Here is an 18,347-nt window from a genome sequence, read left to right as displayed (position 1 = left end):
GTGCCAGTTGTTTCCAACCCTCACTTAATACAAACACTGCTAGAAAACAGGTATAAAAAGCTTTAATGTGACCATGGCACTGTGGGACCTGGTCATGTTATAAAACAGCAGCACTGTACCCACAGCCTGGGGTTTTGGCTTATTCATCTTAGTTAAGGCACAAGTACACAATGCCTAGGAGGAAGTCAAAACCTTTCTAGGGAAGGCTGAAATACAAAGCTGGAGCTTCTGAAAGGTCAAAATTTTATTGGAAGTATTTGCCTGTATGTAACACAGCAGAGGACAGCTTGTAACCTTGAGTCACACTTAAGAGAGAAGCAGCTGAAGGAAGGCTACTGTAAACCCAGGGGAAGACAGGGCAGAAGGGGAGGAGGTAGGGAGGGGGCATGCACAGAATGCTCCTGAAATACAGAGTGAGACAGGTACTCGTGGTGCAGCTACCCTGGACAATGAGCTACACTAGGGGAGAGGAGTCAGAGCTTAGAAAAACTTCCTTAAGTAAAGGGGGCTCGAGAGTGGCTCAGAAAGTACAAGAGAAGCAAGAGAAAATGTGAAGTACTATTTATTAGAAGTTATTCTGCTATGTTTTATTCTATGAAATTAATTTTCCAGTATGAAAGTATTTACATAAGACACTCCACTTAGCCTCTATCCATATTGCCCAAGTCTTAGAAATAGCAGAGGTGAAATAAATTGAGAACCTTCACAGCAAGGAAAATGTTTACCAACTCAGCTGGCTCTCAGCTGTGTGACATTGGCTTTATATAGAAAGACTACAAGAACACAATATAAATTAGTTACAAAAAGGTGATACCGACAGCGCAGCAACTCAATTTGCTGAACACAAAAACCACAAGCAGTGGCTCTTACAGCCATGCAGTTTTCATTGTGAAAATTTACATGGTAGATGACATCCCCTCCACCTTGCTTTAAGATGTCTGACATTGCACTCCCGTTCTTGGACCCTCCTCATCCTCCTCGTACGCCTCTCCCGCGCTGTTCCGGTAGGTTTGCTCGTTGGGATCAAAATCCTCAAGGTCCACCTGATCCATGTCGTCTGTGACCATCACATCTTCTCGGGAGGGAAGCAGAGCTTCCAGCAGAGACAGCTTCTCCCGAGGGAGCCAGTAGTGCTCTGGAAACTGGACCTACAATTGTAGACATTTTTAATGAAGTTCCCACCCCTGGTGCAAACACGAGCGTCGTGGCTACAGAGGAGTATTTAACTTACCAAGAACTGGATAATGAGGCTGCCTTTGTCCATTGGAGATTTGTAGACGGGCATCCCTTCGTTGTAGATACACTTCAGGTCACCGTGTTTGATCACCTCACCTGCAGGGAGGCAGGAGTTGGGAGTGAGCTCGTGTGATGTGACAGCCCCTTCCCAGCCACCCAGAGCAGGGCTGTGCACAGGCAGTGTTGTCACAGCCCCTCGGGGACAGTCCAAGCAGTTCACAGAAAGAATGCAGACTGAGAAGCACTAAACATTTGGGCAGTTTTCTCGAAGAGCAATCAGCTTTTCTTGGCACAGCCTTCAGTCTGAATGAACAGATAATTGAAGATTCTCGCCTCTAATATTTTCCTGGCTATTCACCAGCTGAGGCTGAGGTTTGTTAAGCAGCATTTGACAGCTTTAGCTGTAACTCTGCATGTTGTAGAAGGAGTGACAAGAATGACAAAGAACCATCTAAATGAAATTACTGCCCAGTGTAGTTTGAATCTGTCGCATCACCTGGTTAGAAAAAAACAACCCAAACCAAACCAAACAATCTCCCCAAAAAACTCCAGTCCAGACACAATGAGACAGTCAAGCAGTTGATACAGCTTATATACAGAATTAGAACTGTAACACCTACCTGGCCTAGATGTTATGACAAGGACTCTGTTATCCAGAGTTTCAATGGTCTTTTTGAAACCACATAAAGCCTCTGAGAGTTGAATTCTCATTTTTGTGATTAAGTCATGCCCTCGTCTCTGAAAGACACTGTGATCCTTTTGATCCAGCACAATTATAACATCTCCAGGCTCCAAATCAGGTTCCTGGTCACCTTCTCCATGAAACACTATCTTCTGACCATCTTTCATACCTGGGGAAGAGAAACCCCTTTATTCTCAGCAGAACTAAGTGCAGGCTGAGATCAGGGACACGGCACAAACACACAGTCCTTACCTTTATCAACATGGACTTCTATGATCTTTTTCTCTCTCACCACCTTACAGCCATTGCAGTTGTCACACCTGTCCTTGGGATTTATTCTTTCCCCTTGGCCTTTGCATTCTGGACACACAGTTTGGATTTGCTGTACCATGCCAGGTCCGATCTGCTGGACTATGACTTGCATTCCTCTTCCTTTGCACACAGGACATTTTTCTACTGCCCCTCTCTTTCCACCATAACCTTGGACAAAAGAGTTAGACTGATCTCAGTCTCAGGAACAGTTACTCTGCAGCAGTCAGGCTGGAACTCACTGACTGCAAGAGCACCTTTAGGGTAACTTAAGAGCAGTTCAGTAATGAAGTTTAGTTGCCATCACCAAAAACATGCCCTACAAGCTGGAAGCTTCAAGCAAGATGCTTGTACAGCTTATTGTATTAGCTCCACCCCACCTCCCAGGAAATCCTGGTTTCCAAGGAACTACCAGCATACTAAATTCAAGACCCAGACATTCCAGTAATAACTGGAAAAGAATCTGCTTGCCAAATATTGAACTGAGTACTAAGATACAAGACCTTATTAAGATTTACCTCAAAGGAGACCAGTCATTTTGGATACTTAGTAACTGTAAAGTGAGTTGCATAACACAAGCTGGACTCCTACCCACAGCAATTGAAAAAGGTTTTACAGAGCAGACATTTCCATTCAAGTTCTGGATGAAGATCCTTTTAATTTGAGGTCCCTCTAACTACAACTCATCGAGTTTTAGTCTGCCATCAGAACAATCACTTTATATCACTGGGTTTGAGAGGCTTGTTCTAAATAACCTGGCAGACTCTCAGGGAGGAGAGGGGAGAAGAAAAAGGAGAGGGGAAAGTAAGAAAACCTCCACACTTTATTCTCAGCCCCAGACAATCCCCCCACACACAGAAAAATCCCCTGAAGTAAGAGGGGTTTGAAACCATTACTTGCTTTTTTTTTTTACCTTCACACTTTGCACAAATAACATTCTTTTGCAGTGCCAGTTTCCTTGTAATACCATTATATAAGTCTTCAAGAGAGACACCTAACTGGTGCACAACATTTTTGCCTTTAAAAAAACAGAAGGGAAAGGTTAATACTTGTTCAGCTGTTGGGAAGACAAATGTTCATGCACAGTCTCACTGAAGAAATGCAAACTTCATTCCAAACTCTGAACACAGCTCAGCCCCCTTAAAAGCATGTGCAGTTCCATCAGCTTCCACTAAGCTGCACCCATTTATATCCAAACATAAAAGTTGAGCTGTAATTAAGCAAAGCATCATTAAAGCCACCCTATCCCTGCCCCTACTCCTAATTTTATAAGCTTAACTGAAACAGCAAGATGCAAGGACACTACCAGCTTCAGATCTTTGAATTTAGAAGTTGCTGTTATGCCTACCTATGAATTTCCATGCCACTTCATAGCATAATTTCAATGATTTTACAGCAAGTCACTACTTGCTCCTTCAGCAGGCATTGGGCATGGAAAAGACAAAAATCATACTGTGCTTTTGGTAGCACTCTGTGCTCAGTTTCACAGAATTTCTCCCAAATATTTTCATGAGATTTAATGTTACTGAAGTTTTAAGTTGATGGTGTCCTTTGAAGCAGGTTGCCCAAAGCATATGAGCAAGTGAGGCACAGATCTGGAAAAAGGTAACTTAAAATAGGTTTAATTCAACTGCTGACCTACTAATATTTCCCCCTCCCCTACAGACTACCCACACCCCCTTTAATAAAAAAAAAACAAATAGAACTTAGCAGAAAAAGATTGCTATGGCTAAGTTACGTTATCTACTGTATTAGAATCTTAATGCTAGAGTAACTAGAAAAATCATAGTTTACTTATTCTATTGTTGCAACAATATCCACACTATGTGCACTTAGCAGAACAGCAGTACCATAGCACGGTGTTTTATGCTGAAGTGCATGGTTAGAGTTTCTAGAACTTGTTTAGAACTGAGTACCTCTTCTCTCTCTATTCATTCGGCCTCCACCACCAAAGAACATGTCAAAGATGTCCATGGGTGAAGAGAAGCTGCCGCCACTCAGGCCTCCTTCTTTAATAGCCTGCTCCCCACCCTGGTCATAGAGGTCCCTTTTCTTTGGGTCCGACAGAACTTCATATGCCTGGGATATAAGTTTAAACTAAAAAGAAAAAAGAAGCTCTGAACAGCTATGACCAAGAGGAAAAGTAACCCTCTCATATCAACTCCACCTTCAGACCGAGCCCCTACAGCCCCCTCCTGCAGCATTTGTGTGTTTCCAACAGGAAACTCCTATAAGGGCACACTTTTGTCCAGGAAAACCACCCCCTTTCTCCCTCTCCCCCCTCCTCCCATATTTTAATTGGGCTTAATTCAGAGTCACATCCAACTTACAAGCATATGCAGACTATGCTTGGATGGCTGGGGTGGTTGTAACCACCACTCTAAGCTCTAAGGAATCCACTGAGAGGGACACGGTGCTGTCCCCCGAGTCCTGCAGGTCCCCAGCTGCTCATGGCCCTGGTGCCAGTCAGCCCTGAGCTACCCAGGGATCCTCCAGGCCTGCTGAGCTGGTACATCCAGCTACAACTTAACAGGGATTGATGTGACCACACACTGGGGCTGCTTACTCATCACAAACACGAGGACTTAGATACGAATCAAAACACCCACTGTATCAAAACAACCAAGGATTTTTTTAATAGCTATAAAGAATTTCCTATTACTAAGGTTACCAACTGAATTTTTAAACGTAATTTGCTATTACTGAACGACTACTTCCATTTGAAACTTGATTTGCTTATGATCAGGTAAAGTAGTGTAAGCAAAAAAAAAAAAAGGCATGCCAAGAATAAAAGCAGAAAAGGTTACCTTTGACTACTGTTTAACTTGAGTTCTGTAAGTTAGTATACTAGAGACATAAATCTGGAGTTTCTATTCCTATGTTAAGGTATTATCAGACCAGCTTTTAGACAAACAATCCCATCCACAGTTCTCAGACGGTGGTGCCCATTTACCCTCCGGGCCAACACGTGGAGCTGAGAGGGTCTGTGCTGAGATCGTGCTTTTGTTGCACACAGTCCACCCACGTGCAGCCCAGCGATCCCCTGGGGATGGTTATTACCTTGTACATCAGCATTAGTATTTTTCCCTAAGGAAAACCCTTCCTGTTCAGGCACACAAACCCACCCAGCACGGCAGTGCTGGCAGCTGGACCCACCACCGGCCTTTGTAACAGCACGGTGGCCACTGGGACACTAAAAACCCTTCCAGCTTTGCCTCTTTTAACCCGCACCTGATCTACTGCAACCACGGGGACACTGGGAAGAACCACGTCCAAAAAGAGGAATTCCCGCATCCCCTCCGCCCCGCACGGGCCTCGCAGGCCTGTTCGAGACCCGGGAGCGGGGGAGCCTCCATGTAATGGTGCAGGATTTAAATTACAACTGCGGGCCCGCTGGATGGAACGACGCCCGCCCTGCGGGGGCGCAACCCCTCCTGCGGCCTGAGAGGCCCGGCCCGACCCCGGCCCTGCCCCTCGCAGGGGCCGCCGCAGCCGCCGGGAGCCGCCGCTGCCTCAGGGCGGGCGGGCGGCCCAGGGACGCCGGCCTAGCCCCGGCCCCGACCCCGGCCCCGGCCCAGCGTACCCGCTCGCCCTCGCTGGGATTCTTGTCGGGGTGGTATTTCAGCGCCAGCTTGCGGTAGGCGCGCTTGATCTCCTCGGAGGAAGCGTTGGGCTTCACCTGCAGGATGTCGTAGTACTCGGTCTCCTTCACCATGGTGGCTGTGGGTGCCTGCGGGAGGAGGCGCCGCGTTACCCCGCGTTACCCCGCGTTACCCCGAGTTACCCCCGGGTCACCCCCGCGCTCGCCCCGCCCGGCGCCCCGCGGAGGCCGCTCGGGCCGCGCTCACCCTGGTGCCGGTGCTGACCCTGGTGCCGGTGCTGACCCTGGTGCCGGTGCTGATCCCGATCCCGGTGCCGGTGTTGGTGCCGGTGCTGATCCCGGTGCCGCTCCCGCCGCCTCTCCCGCCGCCCGCTCTGCGCTCCCGGCGCGGCCCCGCCCCCTCCGCGCCCTTTATACGGGCTCCGGCCGAATCTTCTGGAATGACGCCGCGCGTGACGTCACGACTGGAACGGTCTGGAACGCTCGCGCGTGACGTCACCGGCGGCGCGCGCCGGGGAGGAGCGTGGGGCGGGGCCCGGGGCCGAGTCTGAGGCCGAGTGTCAGTCTGAGGCGGGGGGCTCGGCGTTTAATTTGAGATTTTAGAATCAAGAGCCCTGAATATCCTTAATCCCACAGTCTGCACAGCTGAGCTGACGGGACGGGCCTGGCTTTCCCACAGCACGGTTAACACACAAACCTGTACGCGGGCAGTGCACTGACGAGCAGTTTGCCCCTCAGTATGAGCTGTGAACTAACAGCCAGGCTAACGTGATAATGCAGGCCTGTTCTTACCTCTTCTTTATACGTAATACATGTAAACACAGTGAAAATTTATATTTCACTATGTATATGTAGTGAAAGTTTCAACATCGTAAATGTGTTAAACAGAGGCTTTAGATAGGCTTTTTCACTAGGGTTAAAGTGTGACTATGGAATTCAAAATATATTTTAAAAACTCCTTATTTTATACGTTTGCAATGTAGAAACAATCACTTCTGCCTAGGCCAGAAATCTTCCATCTGTGTCAGCTTTAGACGGACCTAAAATGGGGCGGGCCCGGCTGGGGCCGAGGGGGCTCCTCCTGAGGGAGGGACGCGCTGGGGCCACTCCCGCAAACCCGCGGCCCTGAGGGGCCATTTCATGGCAGCCGCCTCAGCCGGCGGCGCTTTCCCTCCCTTCCCGGTGGAATCCATTAATTCCCGTCAGGCAGAGCCCGGCGAGCACCCTGGTACGAACTGCCCCGCGCTGGGCGGCGGGTGCTGGCTGGGCGCTAGATCTGGTTAATTAGTAGGTTGTGCTCCTGACGCCTTGTTCCTCAGGATTTGGGGCCTTTTAAATTAACTGGGCTGTGCCCCTGCTGCGTATCTGTTACTCGCCCTTTCCTCAAGCTGGCCTGCGGAGAGCAGGCTCGGAAGCTGGGGTAGTTTTCCTCTTTCTCCAGGCAACCAGAGGTCCCCAGTTAATTATTTACTGCTCAGGGAAAAGGAGAGTGCTGGTGCTGGTGTGGGACCTGAGCAAAAGCATGTTTTTGTAGAAGATGGCAACTTAATGCTGAAAAATACAGAAAAGCTGTATGAACTGAGAACAGATTTTGTTTAAACTTGAGTTGAGTAGAAGTGCTTACGAGCCACTTTTTTATTCCAGGAAACAGCTCTTCATTCCTGGGAACAGTTTTTTAAAGCCAGAGCATCTCCCCTGGTTATGGTAACCCAAAGGTTGCAGTGCCCTGCCCTGCCAATTCCAGCACAGGTTAGGAGTCAGGGGGACTGGGAAGCAGAGCCCTCCTGTGTTGTCTAACAGTGGGAAACGGAGAAAAAGAAAACGGGGGGAAAAAAAGCAATGTGGGGTCTGAATGAAAATTTGTCATCATTTAAAGCTCTGGTGCTGTTATAATGAACTTCCTATCGTGTTTCAGGTAAACCCTATTAGAAGATTGAATTAGTGCAACCTGCTTGTATTAAACATGTGAACGTACTGAAGAAGGGGGAGCTAATTACTGGAGAACAACCCAAAATATCAGTGAAAGGAACAGTTCAAAACCACAAGAAAGAAATCAGTGTTGGTAACTATTATTTTCTCCAAGCATAAATATCAGCAGCTGAACATGTAAATTTGTGTTTTGCAACTGTGAAATTATAGTGACGAGCAAATACAGAAATTATTTTCTAAAATAACTATGGTAGGTTACTCTGTAAACTTGTCAGCTGAGAACAATATATCCCTTTTTTAAGGGAAAAAGAAGGTTTATTCTAATAATGGTCTTTACCTTAAAGATAAATTCACCATAATCCTGTAGTCCTGAACATAATATTTCTATTTAAGAAGAAATGATAGATCTGTTACTAGCTTTGCAGTAGCTGAATAGCAGATGAGAAGCTTTCAAAGCACATATTGAGCTCAATTTATAATATGTTGTAAAAAGACAGTATATAATTTCTGTGAGTAGAAATCCTTGCGTAGGCATGTGTAGATATTGGTAAATAGAATAAGAACTCAGACTGGTGGGTGGTTTCTTACTGTTAACATTTGTTACTAGTAGTAACAGCCAAAAACTTGGCTGGTATGGAGCTTTGCTTAAGGGCATTGAGCCTCCTGCTTCATTTACTTTCCTTTTATTAGAGAGAGAGCTATCAGGTTACACTGACTTTGAAATTCAAGATTTGTTTTCTCCATCTTTGGTTCCAGTTGATGCAACTGAAGTCGTTATTTATTCAAAGAATTAGTGGGAAAAGTAGTAAGGGCTGGTGTTTTGGATTACAAAAATAGGAGAGAGAGCAGTCCATGGGTATCCTTTGCATCATCATGTGCCTTTACAATGCAGACACATTTCTCAGCACTTACAGTGCTGGTTCCTTTACTCAACCAACCTGGTGATCAAGGGTATCTGTACCCAATTCTGTTTCTTTTGCTACACACTTTTGCCTCCTTAACTCTGTGGTTGCTAACCAGCAGTTGCTTACCTACTTTTCAGATGAACAGCTGATTTCTTTCACTGCTCTTTCCCTTTCTTTCCCTCCTGCCACATGTAACATCCGTCGCCGTGTCACTTTTTATTGCCCGGCGTCAAATTTGTGGGTAGGTGTAAGCAGGAAAACAAGCAGAGAATTTCTGTGCTCTGCAAGGAGGCAGGACTGGCCTGGAAAAGGGGAATAATTAGATCTGCTGCTGGGTTCTGTTTGCACAAAACAAGAGTTAAACCACTGCCTCCCCCCTGACCTTGGGAGCATGCGGCATCTTTATATGCTACACAAATTATACATTTATCTTTTAATCTCTGCTATATCAAATACTCCCAGAATCTACTTGTTTGCATCTCTTGTCTTTTATCTGGCCCTATTACCATTTCTCCTTATTGTTGAAAGCAGCATCCTGGAGACACAGGTAAGAGGACAATCTGCTGAATTGCAGCTTCTTGCAGCTCCCTTGATTTTTGTAAGGAAGTGCCAAGAATAACTTTTATTATAAACACCTGGAAAAAAAAATCAGAAATCTGAGGGCTGGAAACTTGTGTCTGTTCAGTCACACTAAATTTGTGTAAAGAGCTTCAGTAGTTCCTCAGGAAGGTGAAAATAGAATCACAGCAGACTTTCCTTAGTGTTGAGCTGGATTCTTTCAAGCATCCAAACCTGAACAGGTATCACAATTTCTACAAAGCTGTTAGGAAAACACTCTTGGAATAATATTTTTAACCTATCATATTTAGTCTTATTAAAAATGTACTTTAAAAAGTCAAGTATAACAGTTCCATGTAATGGCCCTTTAACAGTACTGGACCCAGAATTAATATCTGAAAGGGATGTTTTACACAGAAATTCCTTGGGAAAATCGTTTTGCTGTAGATGGAGAGTAAAAGATCTGTATCTGCAATAAAATTTAGATGATGGCATTTGCTTTGAGCTATTTCAAGGCAGTGTACAGTGAGTGAGTAGCATCTTTAGAGGATTTTTCTGAGGCAGATTTAATTAAAATTTGCGTCAATCTGTAGTAATTAATTTTAATTGCTAGTAATGCAGAAAGAGTAAGAAAGACCTGTTTTCATAATGCAGTTTTTATTGGTTAGAGGCTGGGCATCTCTAAGTGGTTTGGGCCTGTAGAAAATTTGACTGCGAATATGGCAGGATAAAAGAACACCTATAGGTAAATGTGAAAATGCAGCTACTTACTTTGAGTCTAAACCAATCTTTTCCTCAGAAAGAAGGAGCAAAATAGTTTCTGGATGTGCCTGTTGTTTTGACCTGATAGGATGTTCTGCCTCTCTCCAGTTGCTCAGAAACAGCTGCCTCTTTCTCCAGATGTGCATTTTCAGCTACTTTCCCCCCTCCCCAGAAGCCTCTTCCTTAGTTAGTACAAATTGGGAGTTACAGGCAAACCTGAGGTATTTTTTACTGGCACTCAGACTCCAGAAGCTTTGCACCAACTACTGTCTTATTCTCTGTATTTCTGGGGAACAATTCCCTAGAAAGCAGAATACATTGTCCAGAAAAGCAAAATGAAAATCCTGTTGCTGTGGTGTGGTCAATGAGAGAAAACACTTTTACAGGGAGGTTGCTGGTGGGAATTTGGTGAAATATGAATACATTCAGCTGGCTGTGCTTGTGGGGAGCAGAGGGTTTTGTGGGATAAACTGCTTCACCTGATGAAGGGACACAAGGCAGTTCTGTTTTGCCTATGGATGCTGATTTGAGTATGGATAAATTCTCTAGAGTTCTGCAAGTGTGGGGAGACCCAGGTAGGGGGAAAAATTCTCCTTTCTCTAATCTGAATTAGAAATGAATTAGTGTAAAAAAACATATGTGAATTTAAAAAGATGTTGCTTGCCTGGAACTTTTCATTGTGGAATCTGCCCTCAGCATCATATCCTTGGCCCAAAGCAGTGTAAATTGGTTGGTCTTTAAGGTGTGGGTTGAGACTCACTTGTTTAGTAAGATTTAAATGGAGGCTTTGCCACAGTAGTGCTGGAAGACACGTTTGGATTTAGTAGTTTTCATAAACCCTGAAACCTAGTCTCATTTAACAGTAACTGTGGAGCTAATTTTGTTTTTATTTTAGCTACAGTGTTTTAGCGGCCAGATTAAATCCTTAATTTTATGAGAAACTGGGAAAAAGAAAGCTCTGTGAGTGTATTGTGTGAGAAAGCTGTAAATAATCACAGTAAATGCAGTTAAGAGCCTTTGAGGAACGTAGCAGGCAGAGGGCTGCAATTAGTAGCAAGTTGAAAAGCTGCCAGGCTCTAAGAGAACTGATTGAAAATAATGAAAGAAAGATTAGAAGTGGTGCCATTTTATAAAGCAATGTAACAAAGCCTTTGAAATAGGAAAGGTAAAGGTTATATAGATGTTTTGCTGGTGGCTGTCGTGGGGTGAGGGTTTGGTTTTCTAGACTCAGTGCTGGAAGGCTGGAATAACAGTGGGACTGCCAGTTTAATATCATGATATCATGTTTGTTCCAAAAAGCATTGTTTTACACTAAGATATTTGTTACCAGTTACACGACTTAAAAAAAAAGGAGGGGGGGGGGCTATCACACGGTTGCTTAAACTGACTGGGATGAACAGCAAGGAGCATCCAGAATTAGGGAACTCCTGCATTCATTTTAAAGAAATACAGGTTTTATGGTGAAACATCCACATTCCCATTCTTGCCTCCCAGGTAAGTAGCTGGGGGAGTGCAGAGCTCGGGGAGTGTCGTGTTGCCATAGCGGCGTTTGTGAATTAAACCTGAAACATCCTGTCCCAGCCACGCTCCACCCACGCCGGGGCTGCTCGCTGACCGTGGTAACAACGTGGCTTTGTTTGGGCCCCTCTAGTAGTTCTGTGGGGGATCTTGTGACGGTGCAAGTTTGTGGGGACGGGGTCTTCAACTCTGAGGTATCGCTTGCAAATTTGCGAGAGAGACCGATGGTAACTGCAGAGCAGAGGATGTGAACCGTGCAGGAGCTCCGTTTGCCTCTTCTGGTCCTTCACAGCTTCGTGTGCCTGGCAATGCCCAGAAATCTTGACCTGTGGCTGCAAAAAGCAGCCCAGCCCACCACAAAAATTCAGTCTTATGCAGCTCGTGTGCAGGTAGGTCTAGGCAGAAAGGAAAAGGATCAGAGCACCGTGTAAGCTGCGGCATGGAAAAATGATTTGAGGTGAAGGCCTTTCCTGCTGAGTTCTACACAAGTTGCCAGCCTCATTCATTAGGATTTATTTCTTGAAACTTGAAGAGTGCCTAGGAATGTACCAGAACTACAAAGGCAGATTTTGTGTAGAACTGTTTCTTACAGCTTGAGCCTATTGTTCAAGGGACAGGAGTATTTGTAGCTGGAAACCTACAGTTTGTCACAGTCGTGAGTTTTCTGTTACAGTCACATGATACAGAGTCCAAAAGCAACTCTTCTCCACCAGTTCCCCCCAGTAAATCCCCCTTGCTTCCCCACTTGCCAGCCCTGCAACTACCCTTGTTATGGAGGAAGTGATTTATCATTGAGGAATCCTTGATTGTGTCAAAATACCAACAGTAAGTTTAAGGAAGATTATAGGAAAATCAAGATAAAACAAAAAAATCCTCTCTAAACACAGTGTGTGTAGAAGATATGTATATTTGAGGTTTTCTGTTGATTTGCTGAAAGTACAAGCTTTAGCCATGAGACCAGCTTACTACCTGGCCACTCAACACCCAACGTGCAACCCAAGCAAGGTAACGAGCAGTTGTCTAACTGGATTCCTTCATATAGCATGTAAAACATTTTAGATTATCAGAAGAATAAAAAAAATTAGTTTTCTTGCAACAGTTTTATTATATTACTGCAAATTTGGTTGCAAGCCCAAGGAAGATACCTGAGGCAGCTTCCTGCAAAGAATCATCGGAACAAAGTCAGAGCTTGGAGGATTATCCCAAATTGAAGGAATTAAATCAATCCTGACAAAAATGAATTTTTGCTGCATGAGATGACGCATTTTTACCATTGAAATATCCCCTGTTCTGTGTTTGGGTTATTTCAAAGCAAGTTTCTGCTGTGAGAATAGACCCCTTAGATCTCACTGCAAAGTTCTCTTTCTTTTCACTACAAATTGCATTGTCTACAATCACATATCTGGATATGGTGTAAGATACTCTGGAATAAAATCCACATCTTTGTATAAAGTTAACATTTACTAGTCTTAGATACTCCTAATCGCTGTGGCTGTGTTTGAACTGTAAATTAAACATTCCAGATGATGTTCTCTGGCTCTGAAGGCTATGGCACAGCATGGCTCACATCCCTCCTCCTCTCCAGACAGGGTAACCATTAACACCATCTCCAGGTTATCCCCTGGCTCAGGGAAATTCCACTGCACACAGACCAAACCATCCCAGGGAAGGTGCTCACAGTGGGTGGCTTGAGCCATTCTCTGGATCTTGTTCTGTTGACTAGTGTAGCAGTGGCCTAAGTAGCTGCACCAGACTTTCTTACATCCTGGGCAGTAATTTGTTCAGTCATGTGTAGAAAATTCCACATTACAGGACAGGCCTGGCCTGGTGAAGCCGAGGAAGTGCTGGTGTAGTTGTGATGCTGGAGGAGGGGCTTGGCTGTTGCAGTGCTGGGCTTCATAGGTATAATTGACTTGAAGGCATTTCCTAATGTAATTAATCTGCATTTTCTTTAAGAAAATAGCTTCACTGAACGTCCTTTTTCGAAACTAGAGTTAATAAATTTAGAATTGCTTCAACCTCCGTGAACGAAGTTGTCGGAAATCTTGGCAAAAGAAAAGATTTGCATCTTGAAGCATTGTAGGCTCATTAAAATTCTTCTCATGGATGATTAAAGAAAACTGAATTAAAAGGAAAGTTTAACAGTAAGCAGCTCACAGGCACTGCGACATTTCAAGCATGTTAAAATCAGAAAGAAACAGCTTTTGTGGCTGCAGTCTCCTCCTCTTGTGTTACGTGGTGGGTTTTTTAACAAATAACCCGTCACTGTTGGTTTCTTCAGTTGTCCAAGTAGTTTATTTCTGCCTGACCCGCACAGTCCTTTAGCATATTTGTGCCCAGCCTTGGAGGCTTTGTCAGGATGCCTAACAGTGGAGAGACTCTCACCAAACAGCCACAGGATGAAAATGCAGGCAGTGTTTCAGGAAGCCATGAAAATGGGTAAAGTAGCTCGAGCATTTATTTTAATAAACTGACCTACCAATTTTTCACAACTTGAGTTTGTCTTGTACTGCAGCCACAGCTTTGCCTAATGGTGTCTCTAGTGCAGAAGAAGGTGCATCTTTTCAGGCTGGAATGAGAGGAAATTGTAATGAGGGGTCTAAATGGGTTTATTCTCCTATGCTAACTTCTACTGTGACATTAAACCTGACAGCATCTTTCAGTATGGGCTGTGTTGCTTGTATCCTTTTGGCATATATCTGGCTGGAGAGTGTTTATTTTACAGCACAGAGGCTCTTTAGCCCCGGGGTGGGCTCAGCAGGGCTTTGTGTCCAGCAGTTCTGACAGGTATATTCAGCTCCCGGGGCTCAGCTGCTCACAGCAAAAATATGGAAGAGTAGCTGAAAATACTGGTCAGCTTGTAGAGTCTTAAGATTCAGAGTGGTCAGTGGCTTTTCTACCATGAGGTAGTTACAGGCACACTCAAATACCAGAGAACAGCAAAGTCCAGGCAGTCAGGAATAAAGAGCTGACAGCCCGTGCTCCTGTGCCATCCTTGCTGTGTCTCTGACAGTAAGAGTGGCACTAAAGACTCTGGAAGTTCAGTAGTGGTTGCTCTGCATGTCTTACAATGCACATAATCTACTTGGAATGGACTTTAAAGAAATACCCTACCTGCAGCTATGGAAGTAGGTCTCTTCCCTTCTGGATTTGGGGGACTAATCCTTAGATGATAATGGATCCTTGTGATAGACCATCTCCCTCCCCAAAAAGGCAACAGAACTATCCAGGTAACCCATCTCTTAGAGAACTGAATTTTAGAACAGTTTATTTTAATGCTTATATTACCTTTTACATGTAAGATAATCCTACTGGCTGCTGTCTCCTTTCTGTCCTAGGCAGCACAAAAGTAAAACATTCTTGTTCCTGTTGCTCTGTGTCTCCTGTTAGAGAAAGCTGCCCATCTCTAGAGTTTCTGGAAATACTTACTTTAAAAACAGAGCAAGACATCTCACGGGAAATATTTTAGCTTCTGATTGTTAGAAGTTTGTCATGATTGCTAAGTACTAATTATTCATTCCCAGAGACTGAACTGTTGTATGATACTTAGTCTTCTGTTAAGTTAAATGTAACTTCACACTTTTTTAGGCAACAACTTGCGTGTTATGTCTCTTGGAAGATTTGCTTGAGCCTTTCAGGTAAAGGATTGTTGGGATAATTTCTGTCATAATGGTTTCTTCTGTTCTGGGCTTTGTAATCCTGCATAAGAATCATAAGGAGCAATCCAAAGATTTAAGGTTTTCAGAACAGGAATAAGTGAAGAAATCTTTGAAAAGTTTTGAATGTGTTGCTGTTGCCTCTGGAATCCTAATGCAGTTAGTACAGGAATTGTCATTTTCTGTTTAATCCGTCCAAAGATCATAAAACAGTATTTGACTTGTGATCAGTATAGACACATGTACCCTCTGACTCAGGAAAGTTAGGATTTTGCTGAATCAGTAATAATGCCTCTATTTTAGTCCACACATGCCTCTATTTGTGACATGCTTAAGCAAAAAAGAAAAGTTTCTGTGTTTTCTTTGCTGAAGAAAAAAAAGCTAGAGGAGAATTTAAAAATATACAGTGGTTTGCATTCACAGCAAACAGGAAATTTAAACTTCCTGTACTAGAAAGATGTAGAGCATTCAGTTTGTTTTTGAATGTCTAGTGAAAGAATATCACAGGCACTAGAACTCCAAATACTTATGATGTATTCAAAGCCCTTGGCATAAAACCTCTGTGTTATTTTTTTGGAAGAAGTCAGGGCATGTTATCCTGGTGAATAGTGTTGTTTACCTGGTGTGGTTTAAAGTGAGGTAGCAAACTCAGATACCTTTTCCTGTGTGCTGGAAGCAGGATTCCAGGTAGAAAGAACTAGGTAAAGAGAATAAAATCCTAGCAAGCTGGAAAGAGTTAAAATAGACCTTTTATAAGGCTGCAATTGAATCAGTGTGACCTAAAAAAGGAGGAAGAGATGAAATAATGAGTTCTGTGACCTCAGTGTGCTGCACTCCCTGCAAACAGCCAGACAGAGGCAGCTACTGGAAGATTTCTGCTCCAGGTCTGGGTTTTTGCTGTGCAGGGGAGAACAGAGCCAGAAAATCCGTCCCAAGGTCAGGGCAGGGTTGTAGTAGCTCCCAACTGCTGAATAGAGCCTTTTTGGGTGGAATAAAAAAGCCTGGGTTTATTGTTCCTTTCTTCCTATTCAACCACATAGTTCCCAGCTATCCGTAAAACTGGTCTGTCACCAAAATAACTGACCTGATTTTTGGGAATATTTATTCTTAACAAGGGAAAAAAATATTTTAGTTCTCTCTTTTGCAAGTAAGGATGTTCTCCTAGAAGGTGTGTGCCAAGTGTGTTATACGGTAAAACGGGTCTCACCTGCTAACTTTATCTCTACTACTTTGTTCTTTATTAAGCATTTGTTTTGCTTTTAAATGTACCTTGGGGAGAGAAGAAGTTGTCTGAGTAATTTGGGAAAGACTGGCTTCTTGTGCACTGTGCAAAGCAAACTGACTGTGGAATCAGCTGACCCCTTTTGCAAGAGTAGGAACATGTCTGGGCTGATCCGTGGCCCCCTTTTTGAGTCTCATCAGGGGCATGAGAACCAATTAGCAGCTAAATCTAACCTGTTCTTCGAGGGCAAAGGGAAATTTTAAATAGAATTAATAAGGAGTGTATTATAATATTGCCCTCATTTGAATAGAGGAGTAATTAGTAAATAAGGTAACCAGCCATCACAGACAGCAATGTCCTTCTGTCCACGAGGACCTCCTGTGGCTCTCTTCTTTATTCCTTCCTATAGGAGGAATTTAAATGTAATAGAAATTGAGGGTTTAAAGAACTAATGTTGTGTGTCATTACTGTGGGTTTTTTTTTCCCTTATGCTGTAAAAAAATGAGAAAACATCTTCAGAATGTCTTGGGTAACAACTGACAGCTCCTCAGAGTCTGGAGGTGCAGTATTTGCTACTTGGCCATTCCTGTGCTGCTCACAGATTTCTGTTGAGCTGCTCAGCTGTCAAAACTGTGGTGCTGTGTTGATCCAAGTCAGAGTGACTTTATTGCCTTTGTCTAGAACTCTAGGGCAGGTCTGTGATTCTAAATTTATTGTCTTGGGCTCACTCCTACAATGTGTCCCCAGAGCTCTGTTTTAAAATATTGGATTTGGCTCTTGCAGGATGCAGGGGGAATGGGAAAAGGGTTTCTCATGAACAGGATCCAGATGAAGATATTTGGTTTCTGAAGTTTCTAGGCAAAGTGCCAGAATCATTACAGCTTTCAGAGGTACCCATAGGTAATTTAAGCCCTTGCTTTTTGCTGCCAGAAGAGTTGTCAGATGAATACTTAATGATTCCATCTTGAATTCAAATGCCACAATGAGCTGTTGAAAATGTCTAACACCCAATGAAAAGTTCTTAAGAATGTGCAGATGTAGACCCAAAACACTCCCCAAAGCAGCTCTGATGCAGAGTAAGGCTGGTGGAATGTATGGAGCTGGGTTGTCCTAGAGAACATGGAACAAAAGCTGAGGGGGGTGGGAATTTCTCAGTGTTGGAACAGGGATAAATATTTAGGACACTTGTCACCAAGAATGAAGCAGTCAAACATAGACACTGATTGGAAGAAGGATGTTTTATCATCCACTTTACTGTGGATTACTTAAATAATCAACCAACCAAACTGTAGGATTTTAGAGGAGGAACTCACCAAGTCATCCTTAGGAGAAGCAAGCAGTGAAAGATTAAAACAAAATTTATGGAAAAGTTCCCTCTTGGGAAAATGCGTATTTTCCACTTCAGCCTATTTTTTTGTGTATTAAATCAGATTAATAGTTAGGAAAGCCAGTTCAACAAAAGCGTTTGAGAAAGGAAGTCCTCGTGCAAATGGGGCTCTGCACGCAGTGCTACCCGAGATAAACACCTGTGTCTTACAAAATGCTTCTTTGGGCAAGGCAGGCAGAGAAAGGAGTTTAATTATGAGGTGGAGACTGTGTTGTAAGAACTGTGAAGTAGTGCTGCTGCCACATGGCTGAGCCTGGAGGTAGGGGAGCCTGGAAATGATGTGCTCGGAGGGACAGCGAAGCAGAGGAAGGAGCTGCAGAGCTCTGGGTCATCACAGTGAGGGCAAAACACCCCTGAGCCTTCCTGAGAGCCACTGAGGCTGGAAGCAGGGCTGTGAGAGCACTCCCAGGAGCAGCTGGGTGGGATTGCTTTTTGGAAAAAGCATGGAAGCGACAGGGAAATTGGGTGGACTCAGCAGACACTGTTACTGAGCGTTGCCCCGCTGTTGGCTGTGTTCTTTGTTGCAGACAGTCTGCAGGGTGGTTTATTTTGAAGGGACAAAAGCACAGAAATCATGCAATA

The 18,347-nt window shown here is 44.1% G+C and overlaps 2 protein-coding genes across 7 annotated transcripts in view; one reads left to right on the top strand and one right to left on the bottom strand.

Annotated features, from left to right (window-relative positions):
* Positions 1-543: 543 nt before the first annotated feature.
* DNAJA4 (DnaJ heat shock protein family (Hsp40) member A4) lies at positions 544-6,180 on the bottom strand. 3 transcript variants are annotated; one of them, XM_027712225.2, is made up of 8 exons: positions 6,094-6,180; positions 5,811-5,957; positions 4,144-4,324; positions 3,141-3,245; positions 2,171-2,398; positions 1,857-2,087; positions 1,232-1,332; positions 544-1,148 (listed from the first exon to the last, which is right to left on the bottom strand). In XM_027712225.2, the coding sequence occupies exons 2-8, from the start codon at positions 5,940-5,942 to the stop codon at positions 930-932; spliced, it is 1,197 nt and encodes a 398-aa protein (XP_027568026.1). In that variant the 5' UTR covers positions 5,943-5,957; positions 6,094-6,180; the 3' UTR covers positions 544-929. The 3 variants fall into 3 exon arrangements, with proteins under 3 accessions (XP_027568026.1, XP_027568028.1, XP_027568027.1); XM_027712227.2 differs by having other exon boundaries at positions 6,112-6,164; XM_027712226.2 differs by having other exon boundaries at positions 6,076-6,143.
* A 794-nt stretch (positions 6,181-6,974) lies between these two features.
* The window catches only part of ACSBG1 (acyl-CoA synthetase bubblegum family member 1), a 42,740-nt gene continuing 31,367 nt past the window's right edge, over positions 6,975-18,347 (top strand). Inside the window, exons 1-2 of one of the 4 annotated variants that reach the window (XM_039384074.1) lie at positions 6,975-7,056; positions 7,744-7,890. Coding sequence is in view for 3 of the 4 variants with exons in the window: in XM_039384073.1 (XP_039240007.1) it covers positions 13,860-13,939 (80 nt within the window). In the remaining variant the exon portion in view is untranslated. Of the gene's footprint in view, positions 7,057-7,743; positions 7,891-13,779; positions 13,940-18,347 lie in introns of those variants that run through there. The other 3 variants (XM_039384073.1, XM_027712214.2, XM_039384072.1) reach the window with 3 other exon arrangements.

The sequence above is a fragment of the Pipra filicauda genome, unplaced genomic scaffold (assembly GCF_003945595.2).
Source record: "Pipra filicauda isolate LSUMZ 115617 unplaced genomic scaffold, ASM394559v2 scaffold338_size783178_pilon, whole genome shotgun sequence".
In the NCBI taxonomy this organism is placed as follows: domain Eukaryota; kingdom Metazoa; phylum Chordata; class Aves; order Passeriformes; family Pipridae; genus Pipra; species Pipra filicauda.
The sequence above is the reverse complement of the archived record's forward strand: the minus strand, read 5'-3'. Positions and strand labels throughout refer to the sequence as shown.